The sequence below is a fragment of the Hippichthys cyanospilos genome, chromosome 4 (assembly GCF_059441005.1).
Source record: "Hippichthys cyanospilos isolate Australia breed blue-spotted pipefish chromosome 4, RoL_Hcya_1.0, whole genome shotgun sequence".
NCBI lineage: Eukaryota > Metazoa > Chordata > Actinopteri > Syngnathiformes > Syngnathidae > Hippichthys > Hippichthys cyanospilos.
In genome coordinates this window covers 18,171,698-18,196,016 of record NC_142372.1, presented here as the reverse complement: position 1 = coordinate 18,196,016, position 24,319 = coordinate 18,171,698, and the positions used below count along the sequence as shown (strand labels likewise).

Genomic DNA, 24,319 nt, shown 5'->3' with positions numbered 1-24,319 from the left:
TTTGCTCACAGAGGGCAGAAAAGTTCGATATAGGAAGTCAAATCCAGATATATTAGCGGAGCTGAGTGAAAAGATTCAAGATAAGATCAAAAAAAAAAAAGGTCAGCACTGCTCCACGTGGCTCAGCTAAATTAACTAAGAGATCGGCTAATCTGTGACCTCTATACGTGGCATGGTGGATTAATTTACCAGCACTCTGCCACTTGGTTGCATTCCATCCTCCTCCTCTTGCAGCTGATTTGTCATGGTAGGGGAAGGAAAGCGCATTGTTAAAAATGGGCTACAATGTCCACTTCTTTATCTTATTCTGGTGCTCTTTGTTTCTGATTGCTATCCTTTTTATACAATGTGATCTTGAGTACCACTCATGTTAGCTTTGCGTCATCCTGTTATCTGCACAAATACATTTTTTCGCTAAAAGCATCATAATACAAATATATGCAATCACAATGTGAGCTTTGTTGGATTTAGAAAATCTTGTTTCAGGCCTAAAAACGATTTCACTTGCTTGTTTAGACACAAGTGATTACTTTGACAGTTCATCACTGTGTGATTGATTCTAACTTAGCAGACTGGATTTGTGAACATTTCAAACCTTCAAATCATATAAAATGTATCATACTCTCAAGTAAAGAATAGCTTTGCTGTCTGATGACCACCTCGTGAGTAAGTCTTACTGGTAAAGGGGAAGCCAAAACTTTTATTTACCATATAATGTTCAATGCAGCCTCACTTGTCTAAATATGCTTTTCTGATTAATATTGCCATCATGTAGTATTTATTAAGCATCAAAATCCACCTATTTTAAGCCTTTTCTGGTGGCAGTCAGTTTGCCACTTTCTGTCATCTGAAAATTACATTGCAGTGGTTAGAAGCTCAATGTGCAAACGTCACATGACCAAACACAGAAAACAGATGATCCGTGATTGGTCATTACCAGAAAACTATGAAATAAATGTGTGACGTAGCACAAAATATTTGTAGTTCTTATTCTGTCTTTAATGTAAAACATAAATAAACATTTTTCTGTCTCAAGTATTAGAGCTCTACCCTTTTTTGCACTACATACATTTTGCACTGGTGGTAATGGTGTTACCAACGTTTTCAGTTGGGTGCCAGCGCACTGTGCAGCATTTGGTCGCATACTTTTTGGGGAGCTACATTGTCTTCATTCACATACCATAGTATGTGAAAAATATTTTATTGTAACAAGAACCTTCTGCACCTAATAGTGGCTTGCAATACAGGTCATAGGTCACAGGTGCATAAGACGATTCCTTAATTTTAGGGTCAAATTCTGGTATTATCTATATTACCGTGAATAGGACGCACAGTTTAGTGAAAATGTAAAAACTTTAGCAAGATACAATAAATATCATCTTTGTGATTTCATTTTATTTTCCTGCATTTATAATTTTAAGTTATATATTTGTCGAGGTTCTGGTGCCTGCTGATAGTTGTGTGGCTTGCAGGTAAGTGAGTGAGTGCACTAGTGAGAGAGTGGAGCCGGGTGCTCCGCGGAGTGGTAGGAGCATCTGAGTGTGCAAGAGAGCGTTGGCGAGATATTTGCTGTTGGGGACTAAAAGTAAACCCTACTTCCTCATTATCCTGTTTAATCGACTCCACTCTATGTTGGCATGCGAAGGCCGTTAGCCCAAACCTTGTGGCATCCTCATGGTCTCTAACCTGCTGCGCTATTAGAATGACTTTGTTCTTGAACGCTATACTGTAGTATTCCTGTATGTGAACAAGGATGAACTCGAACACCGGTTCAGTCTGATCGCTTCTTTTATTGAAAATAATACAGTATTTGCACCTAACAAGCTGCGTGTGTTAACCGAGGTTTTTTGCCCTGGCTGCTAATAGCCAACTGAGTGCCTCGACAGTAGTCTCGCTCGTCTCCTTACCATAATTACCATAGGTAAGATATAGAAATGCACATCTGTACGTCATAACTCGGCCTATATGGATGACGGATGCAATCTTTTTCAATTGTTGCCGAAAAAAAATCTTATCTTTAAGTTACCATTTATATGACCACACCCATACTTTTGGCCTTTTGGGAAAAATAAGTGTGGTTTATGTTTGGTCAGTCGTAATTTCGGTAAGTCGTAAAAAAACTGTTGGCAACAACTACAACTCTTGGTGAACATCTAGGAGAACTCTACCGACTGCTGGCGAAACGCCACATTTGCTACGGTTGCTTTGATTAAATACTACTAATAGAGGTTTCTCTTGCTCCTCAAAAAAAATCTAATCGAATGAAATGTGACATACCACTGTTGTTATTTCACTTTCACAATATTTCATACAGTATGGATGAAAACGTTATGCTGTCCCACTGTAATTTGGGCAGCAAACAGTGGTTGTCTTTTTTTCAGCAAAACTAGATTATTCACCCCATAGGCCAATGATTAGTGCAAGCTGTGCTACATTATCAGTAAACACTGTGACAACATCTTTGCTGTAAATATTTATGAAACCTCGCCGGGTGTGCATTTCCCAGTTTGACCTATGTTTACACTAAGTTTAGGTGTTATTGCTTCATGAGTAGATTTGGGAATACGTACTGCTGTATTAGCTGAGTGGTTGTTTGAAATTGTGGGGCCCTGAACTGCAGCACTGTGCATCAATTATTCACATCAGACACCGCATGTTTGACAAAACATGTGCTGCCCATGAATATTTTACTTTGAACTTGACCAGGTTTCAACCTCTGTGGACTTTTGTGGAATGATGGTGAATTCAGCCAAAGACTCTACAGATATTTGCTGGGAGTATATAATTAAATAAAAGGGGATAGTGAAAGGAGATATTTCATCTTCTGTCAGCGATAGTGCAAGGTGGTGGTATCCGACAACTTAATCCTTTTTCCAGAGTGATGGCTTGGAAATGTATCGTATTGTTGTTACAAGAGAAGAAGCTTTGCCAGATAAAGCATCGACCCTGATATATTCAGCTCTCATATAGTGTTCAGAGATGTAGTCCAGTCTGCAGATTGTAACTTTTCCCGGAAGAACTGCTAAGATGATGCATTAGCCTCTGCTCACCTGTGCTTGTGATGCAATGTTCCGTTCAGGTTCATCATTGTGCAAAAAGCAAGTTTTTAGCTCATCAAAATCATCACCTGTGTTGTAATGTCAAAGTATTTTAGCACAGATTGTGTCTGTAATATTTGGATTCTGGCAAATAGTATATATGATGCCATTAAAGTTATTCAGCTTTCCCACATTGGAGCTCAGGTAGTTTTGTTGGTGTTTTGTTTTTTTTACAGGGGACTAAAACTGCTGAGTTTAGATATTGTCATTTTTATGATTAATGTGTTTATGTGTGTTTTACTTCTCCCCTTAAAGCTACAGTAAATGTGATGCATCGCCTAAGGAATACTATCACGCCTATAGAATGCAATATTCAGTAATAAGTTCAGTAAATACATGCTCAAAATATCAATGCTCAAAAATAATTGTTTCTCCTTTTGCTTGTGTGTATGTGATGGTTCTAAAATTCTCCACAGCCTTGTTCAAATACCAGGTTTTTGTGGTATAAAAAGCATAAATCAAGGTGAATAATTTCCGAATTAACATTTTTCCAACACCAATATGACCTACGTATTATTATAATCTTTATATGGCTGCGACTAATGATTATTTTAATATTGGATTAATCTGTTGATTATTTTGTTGATTAGTCAATGAATCATATTTAAAAAAAACCAAAACGTTTAATTTAGATCCATTTATTAAAACATGACATTGTTTGTTGTAAAATACACCTTTTGGTGCAACTTAAAACAAATTGGCTGTGCAGAGAATCCAAACGCATCTCATTAGACTATAGGTCTGGTTTCTTCCATGTTAGAAAATTAGCGAAAATGTTGAACAATGTTTTTCAAAGTAAATGCAAATATTTTATTTTGATTCAGCTCAAACATAATAAGTCCATTTTCATGAAGGTTTACACAAATTAGATGATATTTACTGTTGAGACACTGAAATGCTATGTAGTTGGGAAAGGTTCAATTATTACCAAAACCAAAACGATATATCGATTATCAATTTTAAGTATTGATTAATTTGTTAATTTAATTGTTGAGTTTTCAGTCAATCATTCCAGCTGTATAGATCTATACAATGCAATTATTATTTTTTTAATTGTAATTGTTATGTTGTTTATTAGGTTCTACATATTGTATATCTTGGTCTGTATGTTGTATTTAATAAGATTATGGGCATTAATATTAACCTTTGAAAATTGATTTACATCAATACTGTAACCCTCAAAATATTCTCAAGGTGTCAGGGGTGCAGCAATTCTTTTATGCTCTGACCTACGTAACCATACAGCAATGCAATTGTGTCTACTTTTTTTTACTTTGTGCGTGATCTTCTTAAATATTCCTAGCCTTGTTCATTAGGCATTTGATCATTTTCTGGCCATGCTTGTTTCACAATTGTGCCACAGAAGATAACTTTCCGCCCTTTTTGTTTGTCCTCAGCAAAATCAGATAGAGCAGCATTTCATGGCTTTGGAAGGGATACTTCAGCAGCCGGCTGTCAGGTGAGTTCTATATTCTAGTTGAGCATTTGTAATCTTGTCCGTGCAAATGAGGAGCACCTTTATTTTTTCAGATTTTTATGTAAATGTGTATGTTATAGATTCGGCTCTGATTGATTTTTTAGCCTACTTTGCACTTCTATCATTTCAGATGGTGTTTTGCCAGGTTTGTAATCCAAATAATTGAATTAGATCATTGATCTCTTTGCCACATGGCTTGCTACTTGCCTGACATGGCTAATGACTTCTTCTTCAAAAGAAGTCCTGCAGTGGATTGATTCCCACTCTTGTGTTCATTTGCCTGCCAGTCTCAGGTGCACCTTACTTCCACTACACATTAATTTGTTAACAGCGATCACTTATTTCTGTAAACAGATCCATTTAACTCAAAAAATGTGCATACATCAAACTTAATGGGTATGTATTGCATGGGCTTGATTAAGTCTTAGAGTCATCTTTAGTGATTTTTTTTTTTTTTTCTGGGAGAGTGAGAGCAGACTGTGTTGAGGCCATGGTTCAATATCATTGAACAAAGCCAAGACCACAAATGGGTCAGTGATGTGACATCTGTGACAGCTCCTCATTTTACAGAGCCAGTTTGTTCCTTTTGGATTACATTTTTGTCACCATGTCCAATAGCTTCGATGACCTACATTTTGCATGGAGGAGATTACTGAAAGTTTAACTACAGCTAATTTTGGACTATAAGACGTTTTATTTGTTTTCATTTTTAATTTATATATATATATATATATATATATATATATATATATATATATATATATATATATATATATATATATATATATATACACACACACACACACGCCATGACTTGATTTTGTCCCAAAAATGGCGATGTAATCAAAATTCAGTGTAGGTATTGGTTTAGACAAGCAAAGGCTATCATGTCCTCTAGCAGCTCAGTAGGTCTGGAGTTAAGACAAAGCACCCCCTCCTTATCTTTGGTGCATGGCAAAAAGGTTAAAAAAAAAAAAAAAAGTGATTGCCATCTAATTATTTTCAAAGAGGCTTCTTGTTGAGTCATCTCAGCAAGCAGCCCATCATATTCTCATTCCTTTTTATACACTGTATTAGTGGTTACTGAAACTGCATTTTTAAACACTGTGGTAAACTATCAACCTGGTTATAAACCCATGCCTAGTCATTATGTGCTAAAAAGCTTCCTGAGACGTTAGATTAAATAAAAATAAAAAAAAAACAAAAAAAAAAAAAAACAAGGGAAAGGGTAGGAAAAAGAAATCTCCAGCAATGTCTCCCAAAGAGGGTCATTGTAAAAACCTGGGAAAAAAACCTTGCACATTCAACCTATAGACGTCGCCACAAATCTCAAGACTTATACATGAGACTGGGAGGGATGTTATATCTTTTTGGCAGCAACACTAATTAGAAAAGAATACAGAGATGTATTTTTTCAAATTTTACATTTGTACCGGTATTTTTCTGATAGAATTGAATACCTATAATAAGGAGATACCTTAAATTATGGCATGCAGCACATACTGTACTTATTGATTTTGGGGGGTGAACACTGAAAATGAAAGCTGTTCTTTCCATGTATATTCTCTCTCAGGCATCTCTACGCTCAGACGTGGGTGTGACAAGTCCAAGCTCAGGGACAACGTCCGCAAAGTCAACAGCTCCGTTCTACTCATTCAGTGCAGCCAATTCCAGACGACGTTCTTTACAGGACCCTCCATCCAGTGGTCAGTACCATTTCAGTCAAAAATTTCAATGAATGCCAAATTTCCAATGCCAAAAAATTCCTTGATGTGCGAGATCCCACAACCATCAAACAAATGAAAAAAATATTGCCATGAAACAATATTCTGCAACAAAAAGGCATTTACACTTTTGCCTCCCTGAAAAGTTACCCATTAAGAAAATAATTAGTTGATGTTCATGATTTACAATAAACTTGATGCCGATCTGATTATTTTGATCGTGATCAACCAGTATTTGTCGTAATATGCAAATTTGATGATCGCCTATAATATAATATAATTTGCCAAGCTTCAACGATATGATAATTAATGCGCCTTTTCATTTTATAAAGTTCTAGGAATGTTTGTTTTAGCATCAGTTTTTTTGTTTGTAATATTTACTGGGTGCTGTAAATTATATACAGCATTATATACAGCTCATAATTATATTCATAATTATTACAGTATGGTATTTAATTACAATAATTTGGTGCAACCATTTTTTTTCGACTTGTTTTTTTTTTTACCTGACTGAACTTTTATTTTTTGTCTGACCAGTTCTTGAATGCCTCCTAGAGGTCGTGGATTTTTTTACATCCCTCTCAGTTTTCTGCATGGAAAGAGCCTTTATTTTATCAATACTACATCAATATTGTTTAATATGCTATGAATGGTATTAAATAATCTGCAGTAAATACAAGTTATTTAAATAGAGTTATTGCCCCATTTTGTGTCGTTTTTTTGTCCCCTAAAGGTCTATGTATGATTATTTACTAATATTACCAGATAGTTAGCACAATAATCAATCTTACTCACCAAAACCACACCTTCATTAAAGTGAACAAAAAGTCTGTTTTCTTCTATTCTATCTGGATTTGTTTTTGCATTGTTAGTGAAGTGTTTTGTTTGGAGCACACTCATACTGTCTCCTGTTTGTTTGTGAATGATTAAATGCACTTTCATCTCTTTCCACAGATCCTCTACAAACGAAAAAGGTTCGCAAGGTCCCTCCTGGCTTGCCTTCATCTGTGAGTGGAAGATCATCTACCTGTCATATAAATAGATTTCACAGTGAGCTCACTTCAACACACACACACACACACACACACATGCACGCGCACACATATACACACACACATGTAAATCTGTGCAACTCAGACGACCAACCTGTCAAAGTCTATATACAAAGAGCACTCATGACATTATCCCCATAGTCACTGAATGGGGATTTGTCGCTTAGTACTCCTATTCCTCTTTACTCACCAAGTTGTGGCATCTTGTATTTGTTGTTAAATGCAGTATTGTAAGACGCTCGAAGCAGGTTTGTGTAGATGTGTGTGTTTGCATGTGTTTGCACTGGAGGTGATTGATTTTCAGTGGTGCCCTGTCACAGTCCAGCCTCCTCACAGGCTCTCCGGGGAGAAAGAGAGGCTGTCAGAGCGGATCCCCAGCTCTGCTCTTTTGATGTTTAATTAGTCATTACGTCGCTGAACAGGAGGACAGACAGAGATTAATAGCACAGAATATCTGAAAATTCTGCTGGTAATGATCCCAGCGGAGCAGAAACCATTAGGATGCAGAGAAGTGTGGAGCTCAGCTTGCGTTCACTTAGGCGGGGGGTATTTGGAGTTCATTAATATGCATTAATCACTAAGTCAGATGTTCTTTTGTAAAACCTTAGTGAATTGGCTAAGTTTTTTTTTTTTATATCGATATCAAGTCCTTGCTTGAATTCCTCTAATTGGTTCAAGAGCTCTCTTTATTCTTAACAAGCTTCAACTGGTTTGCTAAAATCTGACTTTTTTCCCTGTCGTTATTATAAAACAATATTTTTTGTTTTGGTAAGGGATTCTGAGACTGGCTTTCCCCTTCAATGCTTTGATAATCGTCACCTCAACCGCCGTTACTCAAAAGATCAAATGTTGAACAGGCTTCAGAACATAAAAGGCTGACACGTGTTTTGTTTCTGGATTTGTATTTGAAAAGAAGTTTGTCAGCGCATGAGGCAGCGAAGGCGTCTGTGGCAGCGGCAAGAGCGTGTGCTGCCTTCTCCCTCTTAAGTAAGTGATATATCTGAGGTCTTGTCAGACAGAGGAGGAGGGGGGCAGACAGAGAACGGTTGCCTCGCGGGTTACATCTCTTTGTTGTGTAAATGGACGCTGGGCTTTTATTTGTCACTACTTAACACATGGGTGCAGGTGCGCTTGTGTGACTCATAAGAGTACAATCAAGCAATACAATGGCAGATAGGGAGAAACAGTGACAGAGCATGGAATAAAATACAGCTTCTTCTTGTCAGTCAGCGCTGCTCAGGCGATAAAGCCTGGAGCTTGGCGGGATTATCCCAGTTAGTCTTTGATCCCATTTGAAAGAAAAGAGATGGAAATGTTCAATAAAGGGCTTCGGGCCTCCTACAAATTGAAAGAAAACATATAGGACCAGTTCTCGCATAATTTTTATTTTTTTTTAATAGGAGGTTGTCTATAGAAGTATTACTGATACTGTTGATGAAGGGTCATGCCCACATGAACACAGGTATGAAAAAAAAAAAAAAAATATATATATATATATATATATATATATATATATATATATATATATATATATATATATATATATATATATATATATATATATAGCTTCAAGCCTCTTTCAGTTTTCAGTTTAATACAAACAGACAATGCAAAACAGAAATTGGTTGTCGAATAGCATTGGTTTGTAATATTTAGTAAAATGATTTCTGAACATACATGGCCCAGAAACTCATGCGTTCAAAGTTAGGGTGATAAATGATTAAATTAGGTAAGGCTGTTTACGTTGCCTTGTATTGGCAATCAACTAAATGCTGTTGTGTTGTGGTAAATTACGGTATTTGCCTGAGTACAAGTCGAGTTTTTTCTTCATTTTCAATCCCCGTATATGGCGGTCGCCTTATAACTGCATAACTCAAAACCAGACCAATTTTCTCCACATATTTGTGTTTGAATAACATTAATTCGAATGTGAAATAAGTAATGTCATATAAAATGATTAAATATACCTCAAATTCTATATAGTATGCATGTGTTTTATAATGGTTGCACAGAACATTAAAAATAACCACTTTTGTTAAGCGCCGCCTACTTGCCTCTTTTTGTCGACAGCTCTTTTTGAGGACAAGGATACGTGCCTAATTTTTTTGGTGGACTTTGAAGCATTATGAAAAAGAAAAGAAAGCTTAAAATGGGTAGAACAATTTGGCGTGTCAGATGGTGATGATGACTTTTAGGACTTTCAGACAATTTAATATTCAGCTGTGTCAAAAAATAAAGCATTAAAATTTCAAATCATTTTACTGTTGCAATAGAATTTGCGTCTACGCACATGCGTCCATAGCCTCGCAGTCTTGTCTCGCTTGCGTCCCATGCCCTTCTCTCATAACTGCAACAGTATGTTACTCGAGCTATGATGGAGAAATGCCTCTAAAAGTATTGTAAATACAATATTCTCAGATTTCTATAGTTCCACAGTGCAAATGGCACAATGAAAGCATACATTTTCACCTATTTTTCGGTATAAAAGAGATCAAATAAATCGCGGCTCTTAATTCATTGTTTTATTTTTTTTTAATACAGGTATCAAAATAAAAGTTTATTTATTTATTTTTTAAATCAGATTCATCAGTTCATTGCTAATCAGTTGCGGAGTATGTTTTAGCTTATCATTCAATGGATGACTATGGAGGTATTTTCCAGCAGATGTCCGAACAGCGTGGGACAAAATACAAGAACCTGCTGGTAAACTACAAAAAATAAAATATTTTTATTTTAGCCCTGAGTGAGGAAAAATGTGATTTAAAAAATACCTGCATGCCTATGAGCTAACAGGAAGCACAGCCAAGGTAAGGCAGCAAGAAGGTGTAAATGGGTACTTGTAGTGCAATTAGATGATTATCAGCCTCAGTCTGTGCTTGTGCTGCCGTCAACGACACAGGAGGTAGCCAGCATGGCAGTGCTGAGAAGTACTGAAGCGAACGCACACCTGAAGCCAGAGGCAGCTGTGTGAAGAGCCTGCGGCGTACCTGTAAAGCATGAATGCAGCTGCAGATGTCGCTGAAAGGTTTTGCTGGTGTAAGCAAGCGAGAAAGCCTCACCAGAGACCTGAATAGATGGCTGATTAAAAAAAAAAAAAAACACACACACACACACACACACACACATACGCATATGTGAACACAGTACTTCCTATCATTTTGGTCTGCTCCTGGGAATTTTCAAATGTATTTACGTGTATGTCTGAAATCCCACTCTTTCTTGCTTGCTTGTCTCTGGACTCTTGCGCTAAAAATACATGCAGTTTTAGATCAGACAGGCAATGGAAGTTGCAGGTCCAAGCATAATGTTTGTGTACACTTCATGATGGGCCTGAATCAAAATATTTACTGGAGCACCTCGTTGCCGCATTTAGGTTTTGACACCGCCGTGCATCAGGACGTGAAGGCTATCTGGACAGGACAGCTGGTGATTGCAGACAGTAAAATGTTCATGGGTCTTTTTCATCTTATACCGTATACAGACACACTCCTCATACTCTGTACTTTTTCCTCCACTGGTTGCAGCCATGTAGATGCAGAGGGATTTTTGGAAATGCCCCTTTTATTATTTTATGCTTTAATATTAGAGCATCTTTATCTTTTGATAAAAGTGTACATGGAAAGGTAATTTTTTATTTTTGATTATTTGAAAAAAAAAAAAAACAGGCGTGTAATTGCCTGTGGACTCAAGGCAACTGACAGCACTACCTGCCTGGAAAACTGAATGCTTGTTTTTGCAGTTTGGCCCTCTTCCATAGTGCTGTGACCCTTCACCATCTTTGAAGTCCCCAATCCGGCTCTGTCCTTCCTATATGTAGTGTGCGTATTCTCCCCGTGCCTGCGTGGGTTTTCTCCAGGTTCTCCGGGTCTCTCCCATATTCCAAGAAACATGCTTGGTAGGTAAATTGAACACTCTAAATTGTTCTCAGGTGTATTTCTGTGTGTGAATGTTTACTGCCCAAAGACAGCTAGGATAGGTTCCAGCATGCTTGCGACACATGGCGGGATAAGTGGTTAAGCTAATAGCTAGGCTTGGAGTCCCTTGTTGCCTTACAATCGTAAGCTTTTGCAAATGTGTTGCAGTCTGAAGGGTGCCACTGTAGTCTGTAATTGGTTTATTCTGTTGTATAAACCCAATACTAAGACTGAAGGTCGTAGCATTTTGTCATTGAGCAGACACTCTGCTCTTCTGGGGGATGCTGATGGGCAGCTGCTTGGGCACCTGTGTGACAGGAGCAGTGATGAGAGATTCTGTCACTCATGGGGCGAAAGTTGCATCTTGAGGATATTTATGGGAAGCTGCGAAGACATAATGTGAATGTGTGTGCATGACAGTTTGTTTGTGTAAATACCATTTCCCCCCCTACGATTCCCTGTCAGAGGCGCAAAGGCTTGATGTGACACTTCTCCCCAGATCCAGTGCTGGTGCGGCTGCGAGAGAAAAAGAGAGAAAATGGTGGGCTGAGATTCAGATCCCCTCAGGGACTTTTGCAAGTGAGAACCCTGAGTAGAGATGACAAAAAAGATTGACGTTTGCTTTTGACACATTACTCAGACACCCTTGTTTTTGAGAGATCTGAACTGTGCGAGCTATATAAAAGGAGGTCTGCTCTTGACTGATGATCCCAAAATGTTCCTTGCAGTGCTGATTGGGGCGTGACGCGAAACACTTTTCTCCTCATCTATCGTTCCAAAATATTGCATGACTGCGACAACTTGTTTCCATTTCTGAAAAAGCTTTTCAATTTCATTCGCACACAGTAGCACTGGATATTAGAACACTCTGTTAGGATCTTTTAGGCAGGAGGTTGGATACACGGTTAGCAGGCACAAGAGTGAGATTTTAAAACCACACAACAATTTATTCCAAATTTGCTCTGCCTTTGATCAAAAGTGTTAGATGATTTGTTTCAATACTTTTTTCCTACTTTTTTCTCTGGCTTAGCATTTAGCATATGTCTGTTTGTCAAGGTCTGTGTTAGGAACACATGCAGCAGTTGTCAACTCAAACATTGAAAGTCTGGACGTTTTGTTTATACAATGAGTGATAATAATTCTGTTGACTTAGTTCAAGTGAGTATGTCTAGTTTGTTAAATATGTATTTAAAACTCAAAATGATTTTAACTGTAATGTAAGGACAAATAAAACTACAGCACTTTTGTTCCAACTTCCCCAAAAAATCTATTTGAAGCTTTTGACTATTTTGGGCTTTGACTATTAATTCAATGCGGAACGCAAATGTGTCCATAAAAAAAGGAGTCTTGAAATCTCTTTATGTCAGGTGTCGCCAGGTGATACAATTGTAAAACTGACCCATGCAGTTGACAATGTTCCAGGCTTTGCCCTGACCCCAGTTTGCAGGCTCCCATGGGATGGCTTCATCAGATGGAAGATTAGATTGCTGGTTTGGCTGATGCTGGTTTGACTTGGATGATGCTGAACAGTCACATCTTCCTCTGGGCTCATGCGCTTGATGGTTGTCTTTGGGCTCCTAAAATGTACCACTTACACTAGAGACTCGAGATAATGGAAGAGACAAACAAGCTAGTGGCCTGACCCTCTTTCATCTGTGAGGAGAACAAGAGGTAAAAGGACGAGTCTTAAAATAATTCACAGATTTAAACCGTTACACACAAACTGGCCTGTTACAAATTATTAATGCCGGGTTTGCGTGACTTTATTACATCAATGGAAACCTTGATTTCAGATTGCTGACAAGCTTGAGAACGTGGAGTCACAAAGGTGGAGTGGGTTATTCACAAATCATCAAAGCCAGTTTGCGATGCCATGGAAGGCTTATGAAGCTCATATGTTGGCCGATGTTCAAAAACTCATATGAAACTTCAGGGGTATATGGACGGTGAGGTAAAAAGGCCAGATGAAAAAAACTGACAGTGTGGAGGCATTTATGTGTGTTTAAGGCTGTCGCTTATGTTTTTAGAATTACATTTAAATGTCTAATTTTGTATGTCTATTTCTATGTGCACAGTACTTCTGGTAATCGTCATTGTATCCCATTTTACTAACCTTGCGCAATATTATGTGATTCATGTCAATTGATGTTTATTATTATTTTATTTTTTTGTGAAAGGCTATCTGTGGCATGTAGGACTTAGGTGAATCCAATAAAGTAAAATATAGGGTCCATACCAGTCTTAAGCATAAAACAGGTGCAAAGTAGGATTTTTTATGTAAGTGGTCCATCGGGCTTGAAAATGAGATGATTGTCCTAGAAAATGTCCGGGTCCATTGAGCCTTTTCTTCAATAAGTCAGATCACTCACTCCTTCCCCTTGACTCCTGTCTTTAACAGAAGCCCCAATATTGCTGTGACCTTGCTGATGCAGCCAGAACTGAATATTGAATTAGGCTCATTTTTTAAGTCTGCTGAAACTATTTCTCGAAAAACTACATCCCCACTTGTGCTACACAATAGAGCCGCCTTGTTTTTTTTTTCTTTCTTATATTCCTTCACATAGCTCTTCTATAATTATTATAGGGTAAGTTAAAAAAGTAGATCAAGTCAGTTAAGTCAGCTTTTAAAATAGGTTAACGAAAAATGTCCGCCTCGAAGCGCCACCAGAACCATGTTTGTGCCACCGTTTTCTACATGAACCTGCAGACATGTGCAATGTTGTAATAATGGCAATGGATATAAGCTCCTCCACAAAACAAGCGGAAGGATAAGCGATAGGCATTTTGTCATGTTTTTCTGTCATTGCAAGAAGTGCGATTTCCCATTTATCCACCTGTATTTTGAGGGAGGAGGGAGGTCAAAGGAGAGTAGAAAAGAAGAAAATGATAGGATATGTTATTGAAAGTGCAGCCTGAGTAAGATCCTCAGTGCATTTACTTTTGGTGATATTTGCCTTTTGAGACTATACTCACAATTTCTGTTTTTATTACAGTATAAACTGATTAGCCATATTTTCAATGATACTTGGTTATTAGAATTACAAGCTACGACGACAAGCTATGAGATTATTAGAATTACATTGCATATCCACTGTGAAGAAAATAAATGTAGTTCATTGTTTGAAAATAGATTTATATCAATGGTTGCAGAAGTCAATTGAGGACAGATTTCCTCCAGCTTCCAAAATGCACTTTGACAAAAAGTCTGGCAGCCACCACACAATCACAAGATGACTTCTGGAAGTCCTGATTTGGCAACCGCTGTGCACGAGTGTCCAAGGGTGTGCAACTACAAGTATAATATGTGTAAAGGACATCGGCAGCGGATTTCTTTTGGCAGGTAGAGCTGCAGAAAGAAGAAACTTACTTTAAGTAATTAAGCTCTTTTTGGTTATCCAATCAAGAAAATAACAAGCTACAGGTTCATTCAAATACACATTTTTTTGAAAATTAATCTGCAGTATATGTGTATGTATAGTGTAGTTTGGGTTGTTAGGCAATATAGTATGTTTTTTTCATATTATTCATTTGTTATGATATCCATATTTATGACTGTAGAATTACGCAAGATTTGAATATTGTACAAGATAGGACGACTCCTAAATATACATGCATTTTTCTGGGCGTGTGGGAGATGCGAGTCGGTATCCCCAAGTGCACCCCCTGATCCTCTTAGTAAGCCTTTCCTAATTAGAACCAGTGCATCTCACAGGAAACAATTCTGCCGTCTGATGACATCATCGCACAATTCATGGTTGAGAGTCAGATGATCTCAGCATGCGGATTTTCTCATTGTTTTTGCAGCAGCTAATAATCCAAGACAAGCATGTCTCGGTGAGAGGGTAGTATGAACAGGTGGGTGGAGCGTGTCCTTCATCTACAAGAATTTGGACTTTTTTTTTTTTTTTTTGCCGTGACTCAAAATGTGTCATAAAACTTTGTCCTCGCTTAAGGTGCATAGACATGTTGACCTTCTCTGTTGGCGTTGCAGTGATGTGAGGTAGTCAGCACACTCCTAAAGCGAATCCCCATTTTCTTTGTTCTTTTATGTTTCCTCACTCACTACACAGAGCTGGGTCTGGACTTGTTTTATCCTCATTTAAACACTTCTATCAGAGCCATTTCTTCCTTAAAGCATAGACTTGAAACAGCTCCAGATATAAAGCAGTTACAGAATGTAGAGCCAGTGTTTTGGAACACTTTGAAAGCGTTCGGCAGAAGAAAGGGGGATAAATAATAACACTACCAAAGGCAAAGCATAATAAAGACCTAGTTTTTCGAGGGACTTGAATGCTTTAATCTTTCAATGACAATATTGTCGTAAATGAGTTTGCAGGCCTGTGTTTAGTCCGGGAAGCTTTGAGTGCTAGTCATGAAAGGCTCCAGTTAGGCTGAGCTTTCAATGGAATATTGTATCAATCCTTTCTTTCTTTTGCTCCTTTGCCCTCCCTCCTCCCACTCGATAAAGGTGGATAAATGAGAATCTGTGTGGCTTGGAGTGACAGTAAAACATAATAAAAAGGCTGCGGTTGTTTTGCTTTTCCCTCCAGCGCTCCCCGTTGCTCGGGGCCCACTTCCCCCAGGGGGTTTACGAAACGGGGCATAATTTTCTTGCAGCTACGTCACGAGCCTGCCCCCTTTTTGCAGCTGTTGCATGCTTCAGTGTTTACACACGCTTCTGAAGTAAAGCTTCACCATTCTCATATTTTACTCTTCCTCTCACCCTGTAAATGATAAACATTGAGCCCATTTCTTTTAGATGGCGATGCACTTTTTGTTTCCGTGTTCACTATTTAACAACGCGCAATCTGTGCGAGAGCTGTCTGTGGGCACACAACTACAGTGTATTGCCAAATAAGTGGGTCCAATCATCAATATAAAATACCCTCCGCATTTAAACGGAAAAAAAAGATATGGTGCCCTGCTCTCATTTAATTTACTCTCATAGTATGTATGAAATCAAGCAAAGATTTAAAGTATTTTAGTTCCAGTCTGTTGAGATTCTACTGCATAAAATCAGCATTTTTTATGCTTGGAATTAAATACCCCCCCACCCCCCACCCCCCTCTCCCGCTCTAAATCGGCTCACGTTTGTTTTCTGTTCCACCCACTTCCCTTTATCTTTTTTATACCCACCTCCTCATTGCTTCCCTTCCCCCTCGTCCCTTTTCCTCTTTGCCTCAGCACTCAGCGGCTTAAGAGAGGGACGTACCACGGATGCCACTCCCTTCTGACAGCCCCCCTCCCCTGATCCATGCGCAATGGTAGCGTCCTTCTTTGCATAAGTTTCCTCTGAGTGGGCTGTGTGGAGGCCAGCACTGAAAGAATTATTAGTCCCTTTTGAACGCTTTGGATGTATGTCCAGAGAGCTTGCATCCTGTTGTAAGATACTTCTGAATTTGTTAAGTCTACAATGTATTGTGCGTATCCCGTCCCTGGAATGGGAAGTAATTCTTTAATGTACTACTACAATGGGAAATCGGTGAGTAATCTTTTGGGGGGAATGTGTGTGTGGCATAGAAGAATTGTCAACTGTTGTGTGTTGTTGCTCTGTTTTTATTGTAAACGCCGAGATCTTTTTTGTGACTGTGTGAAATGCAAGTTCCTACTGTGGATTAATAATAAATGAGCGTGTAAATTGTAGCTTCATTTTACTACGTAGTGCAGATCTTCCAATATTCTTCTTCCAAGGCAAAAAGCAGGACAAAAAGTTGTGCCAAACTTTTTTCCCATAGAATGAAACTGTGGGGTTTTTGGACCAATTTATTTTCACTGGCTGGTTGCTGGAGCTTCAAGACTGGATTGAAATAATAACAAGTGGGAGTCTGGGAATGATTAGGGGAAAATGTCTGGCTGTTGAGGTTAGACTTTTCCTGTTGGCAGATTGAGCTCCAAGCACCAGTGTTTGCTGTTCATCCATCTGGTTTTAATCACTTTGGAATTCTTGACACCACAGGGAGCCTAATGTGATTTCTGAACATTTGTTTGTCTGAAACTTCCAGAGCACTTTTTCGTAAATGCATGCAGGGTTTTTTTTTGTTTTGTTTTTTTCCCCTGCACTGATGTCGTTGTGTGGTCTGGATTAGTTGTCTTTCTGTTGAGTCTCATCATCTTTGGGGAGTACAGAGTTCTAAACAATGGCTGAAGTGATTGTAGTAATCCAGATGTTATCCTGTCATTGGAAAACAACACCTTGCAGATTTGCACCTGTCGTAGTTCATCTTGAAATTATACTTTTTTTATGTTGCTGTAGTCAAGGTCATCTTAACTTTCCGTTCCAATTCTCCTTGAAACCATTGACAGCATTTTCTTCTTCTCCAATGCACCCAGATGACTTAGATTTCTTTTCATATTAAGTATTAACAGGCTTTGGTTACCATTGGCGAAGGGAAATGGATAGCATGTGGACAAAATGGGTCGCTGATCAAAAGCGCTTGTTAATGCTTTTTTCCTAGATTCCTTTGCAAGGAAAAAATAAATGTGGTACTCATTCTGTGAACCAACTTGATTAAAATGAATTTGTTGTCAAGTAGAGTTGCTTAGCAGGCTCACCATCTGGATCACTGTGAGAATTCACAGTGGGCCATTGACTTGTGAGCTGATGGCACGGAACCAATACAGATGGAGCGGCTCACTAAGCTCTCTTCTGACTGAAGTGAAAGCCTTGAAAGTTATCAGTACATTTATAGTGTTGTTTCATCCCTTTGAAATGCATGGCATATACGGTTTTCGCTACACATTTGAAGAAGGTGACATGTTGCGTGTTATTGTTTTGGCATCCATCTTTGTTTTCCAGAGTCTAGTCAGTCCTTATAAACGTTACCGCGCATAGATGTTGAACATGATTGGTTTGTTTGGCATTGGTTTATTTTTAATTCAGTTCTCTCCTGTCATCATTCTTTATCCAAATACACGTTATAAGTTTGAATTTGAAGTAACTGATTGATTGTTGTGATTGTGTAAAAATCTGGTTGTTTTTTTTCCCATTTGGATATACTGTATTCTTAAGTTTATGAAGAATTGGTTTATGTAAAAACCTGACCTGCAATTTACCCAGCCATGTTTGAACTTTCACCATGATTCAAAGATATTTTGCTTAAAAAATTTCTAATATCATCGGTCTTCCAAAACGTCTTGCTGATGGATTTTGCCCTCTGACACGCATTTTAGTGTCACAGTTTTATACTTGGAAAAAGTCAGGGCCTGCTGGCGAGTATTGTGTGCAAATGGTAACGATGAGAAGCAGTTGGAAGCCGTAACGACTCTGTCGTGCACACTAAGCCCTGTTAGAGTGCAAGACATGGATTTACAGCAAAATTTTTCCAGAGATACAGTGTATGGTTTGATTCCAAATAATGACATACGTCACAAAAATAGGACATACCATTAGGACTGTGCTTGGCCAGCCATTTTATTATTTCCAAATTATTTTTTTTTTATTATTATTTCTGTGACCATCCTTCCTGTCACTATATTGCATTCCGAGTAAAGGATCACTGAATATAAAACAGAACAGTCTTTTCTCCATTAAAATCAATAAAAAGGCCAGTAATCTGTTCCATCCTTGCCCCCAAAACAATATCTTTTTATGATTTTCCTTCGAGGAAATCGTACCTTATATCAGTAAAACAAAAAAATAATAGTTTTTGGTACACTTCATAATTGCGCATTGTGCTGCTCATAGTTAAGTGTATCCTGGCCCCCTTGGTCTGGTATAAGATGCTTCTCAGGTACTCAGTATGGGCAGTAACATTAGATGCTCTTCACAGAGGACAGATAATATATGCCTGTGGATGTCATTTATTATCTGTCAATGTGAGTTGCTGCACCATTTGTGTTAAGCCGCCCGTTGTGCGAAGTGTAGCAACAAAGCTATGTGCCTTCAGGGTTTCCCATTGGATGTTTTTTTAGCCACATACAATGCACTTTTTTAAATTATTAATTTGACTGTAACGTTCAGTTAAGAGTTGTAATAAACATCTTGGAGACTTATTTCTATGAACAAGAACATTAATCATCGGATCCACTGTATCTTAAGGCACGAGAGTACAACAGTTTTTGACCTGGTTGTACATGCTTTACTTTCTACATCTTTTTCCCTAAATTCTATCACAGTTATACAACTTATGTACAGTTAAACTGTATGTTTCAGATATCTTACATATGGTGTTTCTGTTTTAAAACGAATCCCCAACTTCACTGAAGTGTGTTGTCCTATTTATCCATCTGAGTGATTGCTTTTAATTAATGGTCTTGTAAAAGGAAACCCAAACAAGTGCGCTCTCCATTTGCTACCGGTGTTTGGAATGTTTTATTAATGCTTTGACCAGTTAGCCTTGGGTGAAAAAAGGACAATCAGAATTATCCAGTGCCATATGCTGCCCATTCAATAGCAAAGGACAAAAGCCTGGGCTTCCGCGTGAGGCTAACCTGAGCTCTCCATGGAACTAATATCAACGGCAGTCACATGTGTAAGCCAGAGGACCGAAGAGAGCTCCACCCCTGCCAGAGCACTTTAATTACACACCCCGACAATAACGTGCTAGAGTCACGCTCGCTCGCCGAAGCTGCCCTGCATGTGTGTGTGTGTGTGTATATATATATATATATATATATATATATATATATATATATATATATATATATATATATATATATATATATATATATATATATATATATATATATAAAAGCATTATTAATCATTATGATCATCCACACCTGCAACAGTAATAAAAACTGATCCTTTGATGACATCAAACTAACAGTTCAGGACTGGTGTAACAAACAATATACAGTAGACCCCCTTGTTACAACGTCCCTGACTTACATTATTTAACAAGTTATAACAAGCGGCACTCAAAGGTAAATAAATCCTTTCTCTATGTTTTATTTATTATGTTTTCTGATTGTATACATATATATTATATATACGTAGCACTTACTATACCATTTTGGTACCAATTTTTAATATGTATGTACAATTTTGATGTTTTTACCCGGGGTTCGAAACGCATTAGCTATTTAACATAGATTTGGATTGCCCATCATACGGTGAATTCGCCTTACGACCCCAACCGCGGAACGGATTTATCTCGAAACATGGGGGCCTACTGTATTCCAGATAGGAATACTAGGCAGACAGGACTATCAGTGAAGATAGTGTATGTTGTTTTCTAGTCAGGGTTTGTTCAAGGTCGCAAACCTTTTTCAAACATTTGCCAAACATTTGCTAAATGGTAGTCGAACATCTGTACCGTCTTTGTTGTAAGGAAGTTTTGCGTGTGCAACAAGAAAAAAACATGAAAACTGTTTGTGAATGTTTGCGACTTTGAATGAACTTTTACGAACCCCTGATGTGAACACGCATTTGTTACCTCTGTCAACACTTGCAAACGTCCATTCCACAGTGTGATAGATGAATAATGATGAGTGACTTAAACCATGCTTGCTCTTTGGCCAATCAATATTCATCATCACTCTGTTTATTATTCACAAAAAATAAAATAAAATACATTAGGTTAGCCTTCTCTTGTGTCATTGCACTAGTAAACAAAAATGTTGAAAAATCATTACCAGTGCTCCATAGTCCTATCATTGTGGTTCCCAATTGATGTGGTTAATACGGTATTGTTTTCAGTTCCCTGCGCCACTATATTTACTTGGTAAACGAGGTACAGTACAAAAGAGATACCCTGCAGCTATAAAAGCAACACAATTGTACAAACTGCTTGCCAAAGTTTTCTTCTTTCATTTTCCCACCTGTCAGCAATTCAGTAATTCGATTTAGTTGCCTCATTGAATTAATCATTTTCTTAAGCTGTGGATATGATAGTTTAGCACTTGAAAAGAAATCAGCTATATGCAGTTTGACTACACAGTCTGCCTTGTGATGCAAGCTCATTAAGAGACGGATTGCCCCTACAATTGAGTTGGAGAAATGCCTCATGCATTTACTGTGAATCTGCAGGTGGAATATCGCTGACAGGTCTGGCTCTGATTAGTGTGACATGATGAGGGCCATCCAGCGCTCTCTGTGGGAGGGCAAATTTCTCTAAACCTTCGATCTTTTCTTCCCTTCAATCTATTATGTCCCATTTTACTCACTCTCTCTCTCTCCCTCCATCTGGAGTGGATGAAGTCAGAAACCACATCACTGGTTTTTGGCCCCAAGTCTCTTTTGATCCTCCCACTAACTTGGCACACAACAACAGCTGTACAACAGCGTGCCCATTGTGCTCTCGTTTGACTCCACCTCCTGCTTGCAGGTACGAATCCAAAGAGGAGCAGTCTGTTTTTGTAGTGTTTATTTTAATTTCTGCCTCTCAGGGAATGTGGTAATTTGCCACAGCCATTTAGAGTGTGCAAGTATGCGACTGTCATTACACCGCCATTAGTGACTGTGTTGATCTAAAATGCAAATACTGCTGTTTGATGCCTCATGAGTTTGATTGCTTGCTCGGCATTGAAGTAGATGCAGTTATTTGCATTTATAGCTATATATTTACAGGGGAAATCATTAAAAGTCTGTAGGTGTATATACTGTACATAAAACTATAAACCGTTAATTCCGGACTTCAAAACACACCTGTTTTAAAGCCGCAGCAGCTAAATATAGCCATAAAACCTCATTTGTACTTACGTATGTTGGCCGCTGCATATCAATAGCCGCAGGCCTCCACAATATTAAATGGGATATTTGCAAAGACAGAGCTAACACAAAGGGATTTTAGAAACCATCCATCCCTGCTTTTTCTTAACCACTTATATACTCACAAGGACATGCGTTAGCCTACCCCAGCGCACCTTGAACTGATCACCAGCCAATCGCAGGGCACACTAAGAAAAACAACCATTCAGACTCACAAACACACCTAAGGGCAATTTACAGCAGAGGTGCCAAAACCTTTTTGCCCCAAGAGCTACATTTTCAGCAGCCAACCTCCCGTGATATCCGAGGGGGTGGGCGGGCAATACAGCTCTGCACCAATAAATAATATAATAGCCCCGCTTTTGTAACTAATGCGGTAACTAATAGGGACGAGACCTTTGTTTTGTTTTGTTTTTTTGTTTTGTTTTGGGGCCAAAACTGCAACAAAATACATGGGATAATGTTAAGCTACTGTATTACAGTAAAACAGCCAAACATTGCGAGGCCAGCCAATGCTTCAAAATATACTGTTCCATAAAAAGTAATATATGACACGAACGACCTTGATATGATTTGTTTTTCAAGTTCCTCCCAGAAGCATGGTAGCAACTACAGTTTACCGCTTGATAATCTTTTGCTACCAGAGCCCGACCAGCTCCTAAAGTAAATAACACGGTGTTGTTATGAAATCATTTGTCAATTCAGGGCGCTTGAACAAAAAAAATATCAAATATACTAACTTTTTTTTTTTTTGACTTGAATTTTTTTTTTTTTTTGCTGAGTTTTTCCTTTTTCCATGTATTGCGATGTCATGGGGTCGACCAACAATAGCTCGGCGGTCAACACAATGAGCACCACTGATTTAGAGTGTCCAATATACCAATATCCATGCATATTTTTGGAATGTCGAAGGAAACCAGAGCAGTCGGGAAAAAAACCCACCACTGGGAGAACATGCTAACTGCTGACTGGAAGGCCAGAGCCATAAGCAAACCCACTACCTCTGCACTGTGCCACCGGTGTGCCACCACGGCACCCTTTAAAAAAAAACTATTATTTATTTACCTTAAACACCATTAGATGCTTTTTATCAACCATAACGATGTAGAACACATTAATAGTTACACAGTGTTCCAGATGTTCTCGTCACTGAATGTGCCTCGTGTGATGAGCTTAAACCGGGGTAACACTAAAGATGTGGCTTTATTTATTACACTTCTTCCTTATGCTCATCAAACACAACTCTGAAAGTAGAATTTTGCTCAATTGCTCTTCATGCAGTCAGATTCTTCTTCTCGGTCGCTCAATCGCTTTCTCACAGCTCCTCCCGTCACAACTGAACAGCCAATAGCTGATGAATACTCACTATGAGGACACTTTTATTTGTCCACTTTGATGTATATTGTATTTTAATTGGTCAGTTGTGTCAGGACTGGGTAACTGCTCGAAGCTCTACAGAAAAAAAAAATCACAAATAAACCACATCACGCTAAAAGTCTGATCACTCTTTGATAGCTTTATTACTAATAGCATTGCTGATATGTCTGTAGGTGTACGCACCATCTCCAAACTCAGAGGACTTCAATAGAGATTCGCCCTCCTACTCTTCGCCTAAGCCCTCCACCAATATGTTTGCAAGCACTTTCTTTGGTAAGAAAAGTTTTATTCCTCTTGAAGCACATCCATTCAATTATAGAGCATTAATTATCTCTGTTATATAGACAGTAAAGATGACTTGTTTTGTTGATTTACTTTTCTCTTATCTCAGCTGTGTTGAGAACCAGGATCATTTTTCATTCCCGAGAGTGAAAAATAAAACCCTGCTTAGTGGATGATCCCATGTTCGGGGTTTATAGCTTCTATGACTTTGTGTTGAGACTCAAATCTACTCTGTAAACACATCCATATATTTTGTCATTAGATGGTACCCACAGTTCATCTGACCTTTGGAACTCAACCAATGGGATTAGTCAGCCCGGCTATGGAGGAATGCTTTCAGGATCTACATCTCACATGCCACAGTCGGGAAATTACAGCAGCCTGCACTCACACGACCGTCTGGTAAGACAATAGACTGGTGACAACCCACACATCCCCCACCCAAGTATTTGTGAGCAGTTATGCAGTATCAACTATTAGGGTAGCGCGGTATACCGGTCGGCCGCTTACAAAGATACCGTGTTATCATACTCGCAGCTGTAGAGGTTTAGATGTATTCTGCTATCACAGCACTGATATCTCTGTGTAGTTTGCAGATGCAAGCATGCAGATAATATTTCACTCCCCACATTTGCTCAGCACAGCCACCACAGTATGAGGACGCGTGTGTGTGTTAAAAGCGTGGATGTTTTTTAGCTCTCTCACTGTTTGATGCTCTTGTTTGCTTTTCTTCTCCACCCTCTC

At 38.5% G+C, this 24,319-nt stretch overlaps 1 protein-coding gene across 1 annotated transcript in view; it reads left to right on the top strand.

Moving 5' to 3' along the window:
• The window catches only part of tcf12 (transcription factor 12), a 76,933-nt gene that overhangs the window by 34,675 nt on the left and 17,939 nt on the right, over nucleotides 1–24,319 (top strand). The window contains exons 6-10 of the mRNA XM_088413025.1: nucleotides 4,496–4,557; nucleotides 6,149–6,281; nucleotides 7,254–7,306; nucleotides 23,467–23,566; nucleotides 23,838–23,977. Coding sequence (XP_088269151.1) covers nucleotides 4,496–4,557; nucleotides 6,149–6,281; nucleotides 7,254–7,306; nucleotides 23,467–23,566; nucleotides 23,838–23,977 — 488 coding nt within the window. The remainder of the gene's footprint in view (nucleotides 1–4,495; nucleotides 4,558–6,148; nucleotides 6,282–7,253; nucleotides 7,307–23,466; nucleotides 23,567–23,837; nucleotides 23,978–24,319) is intronic.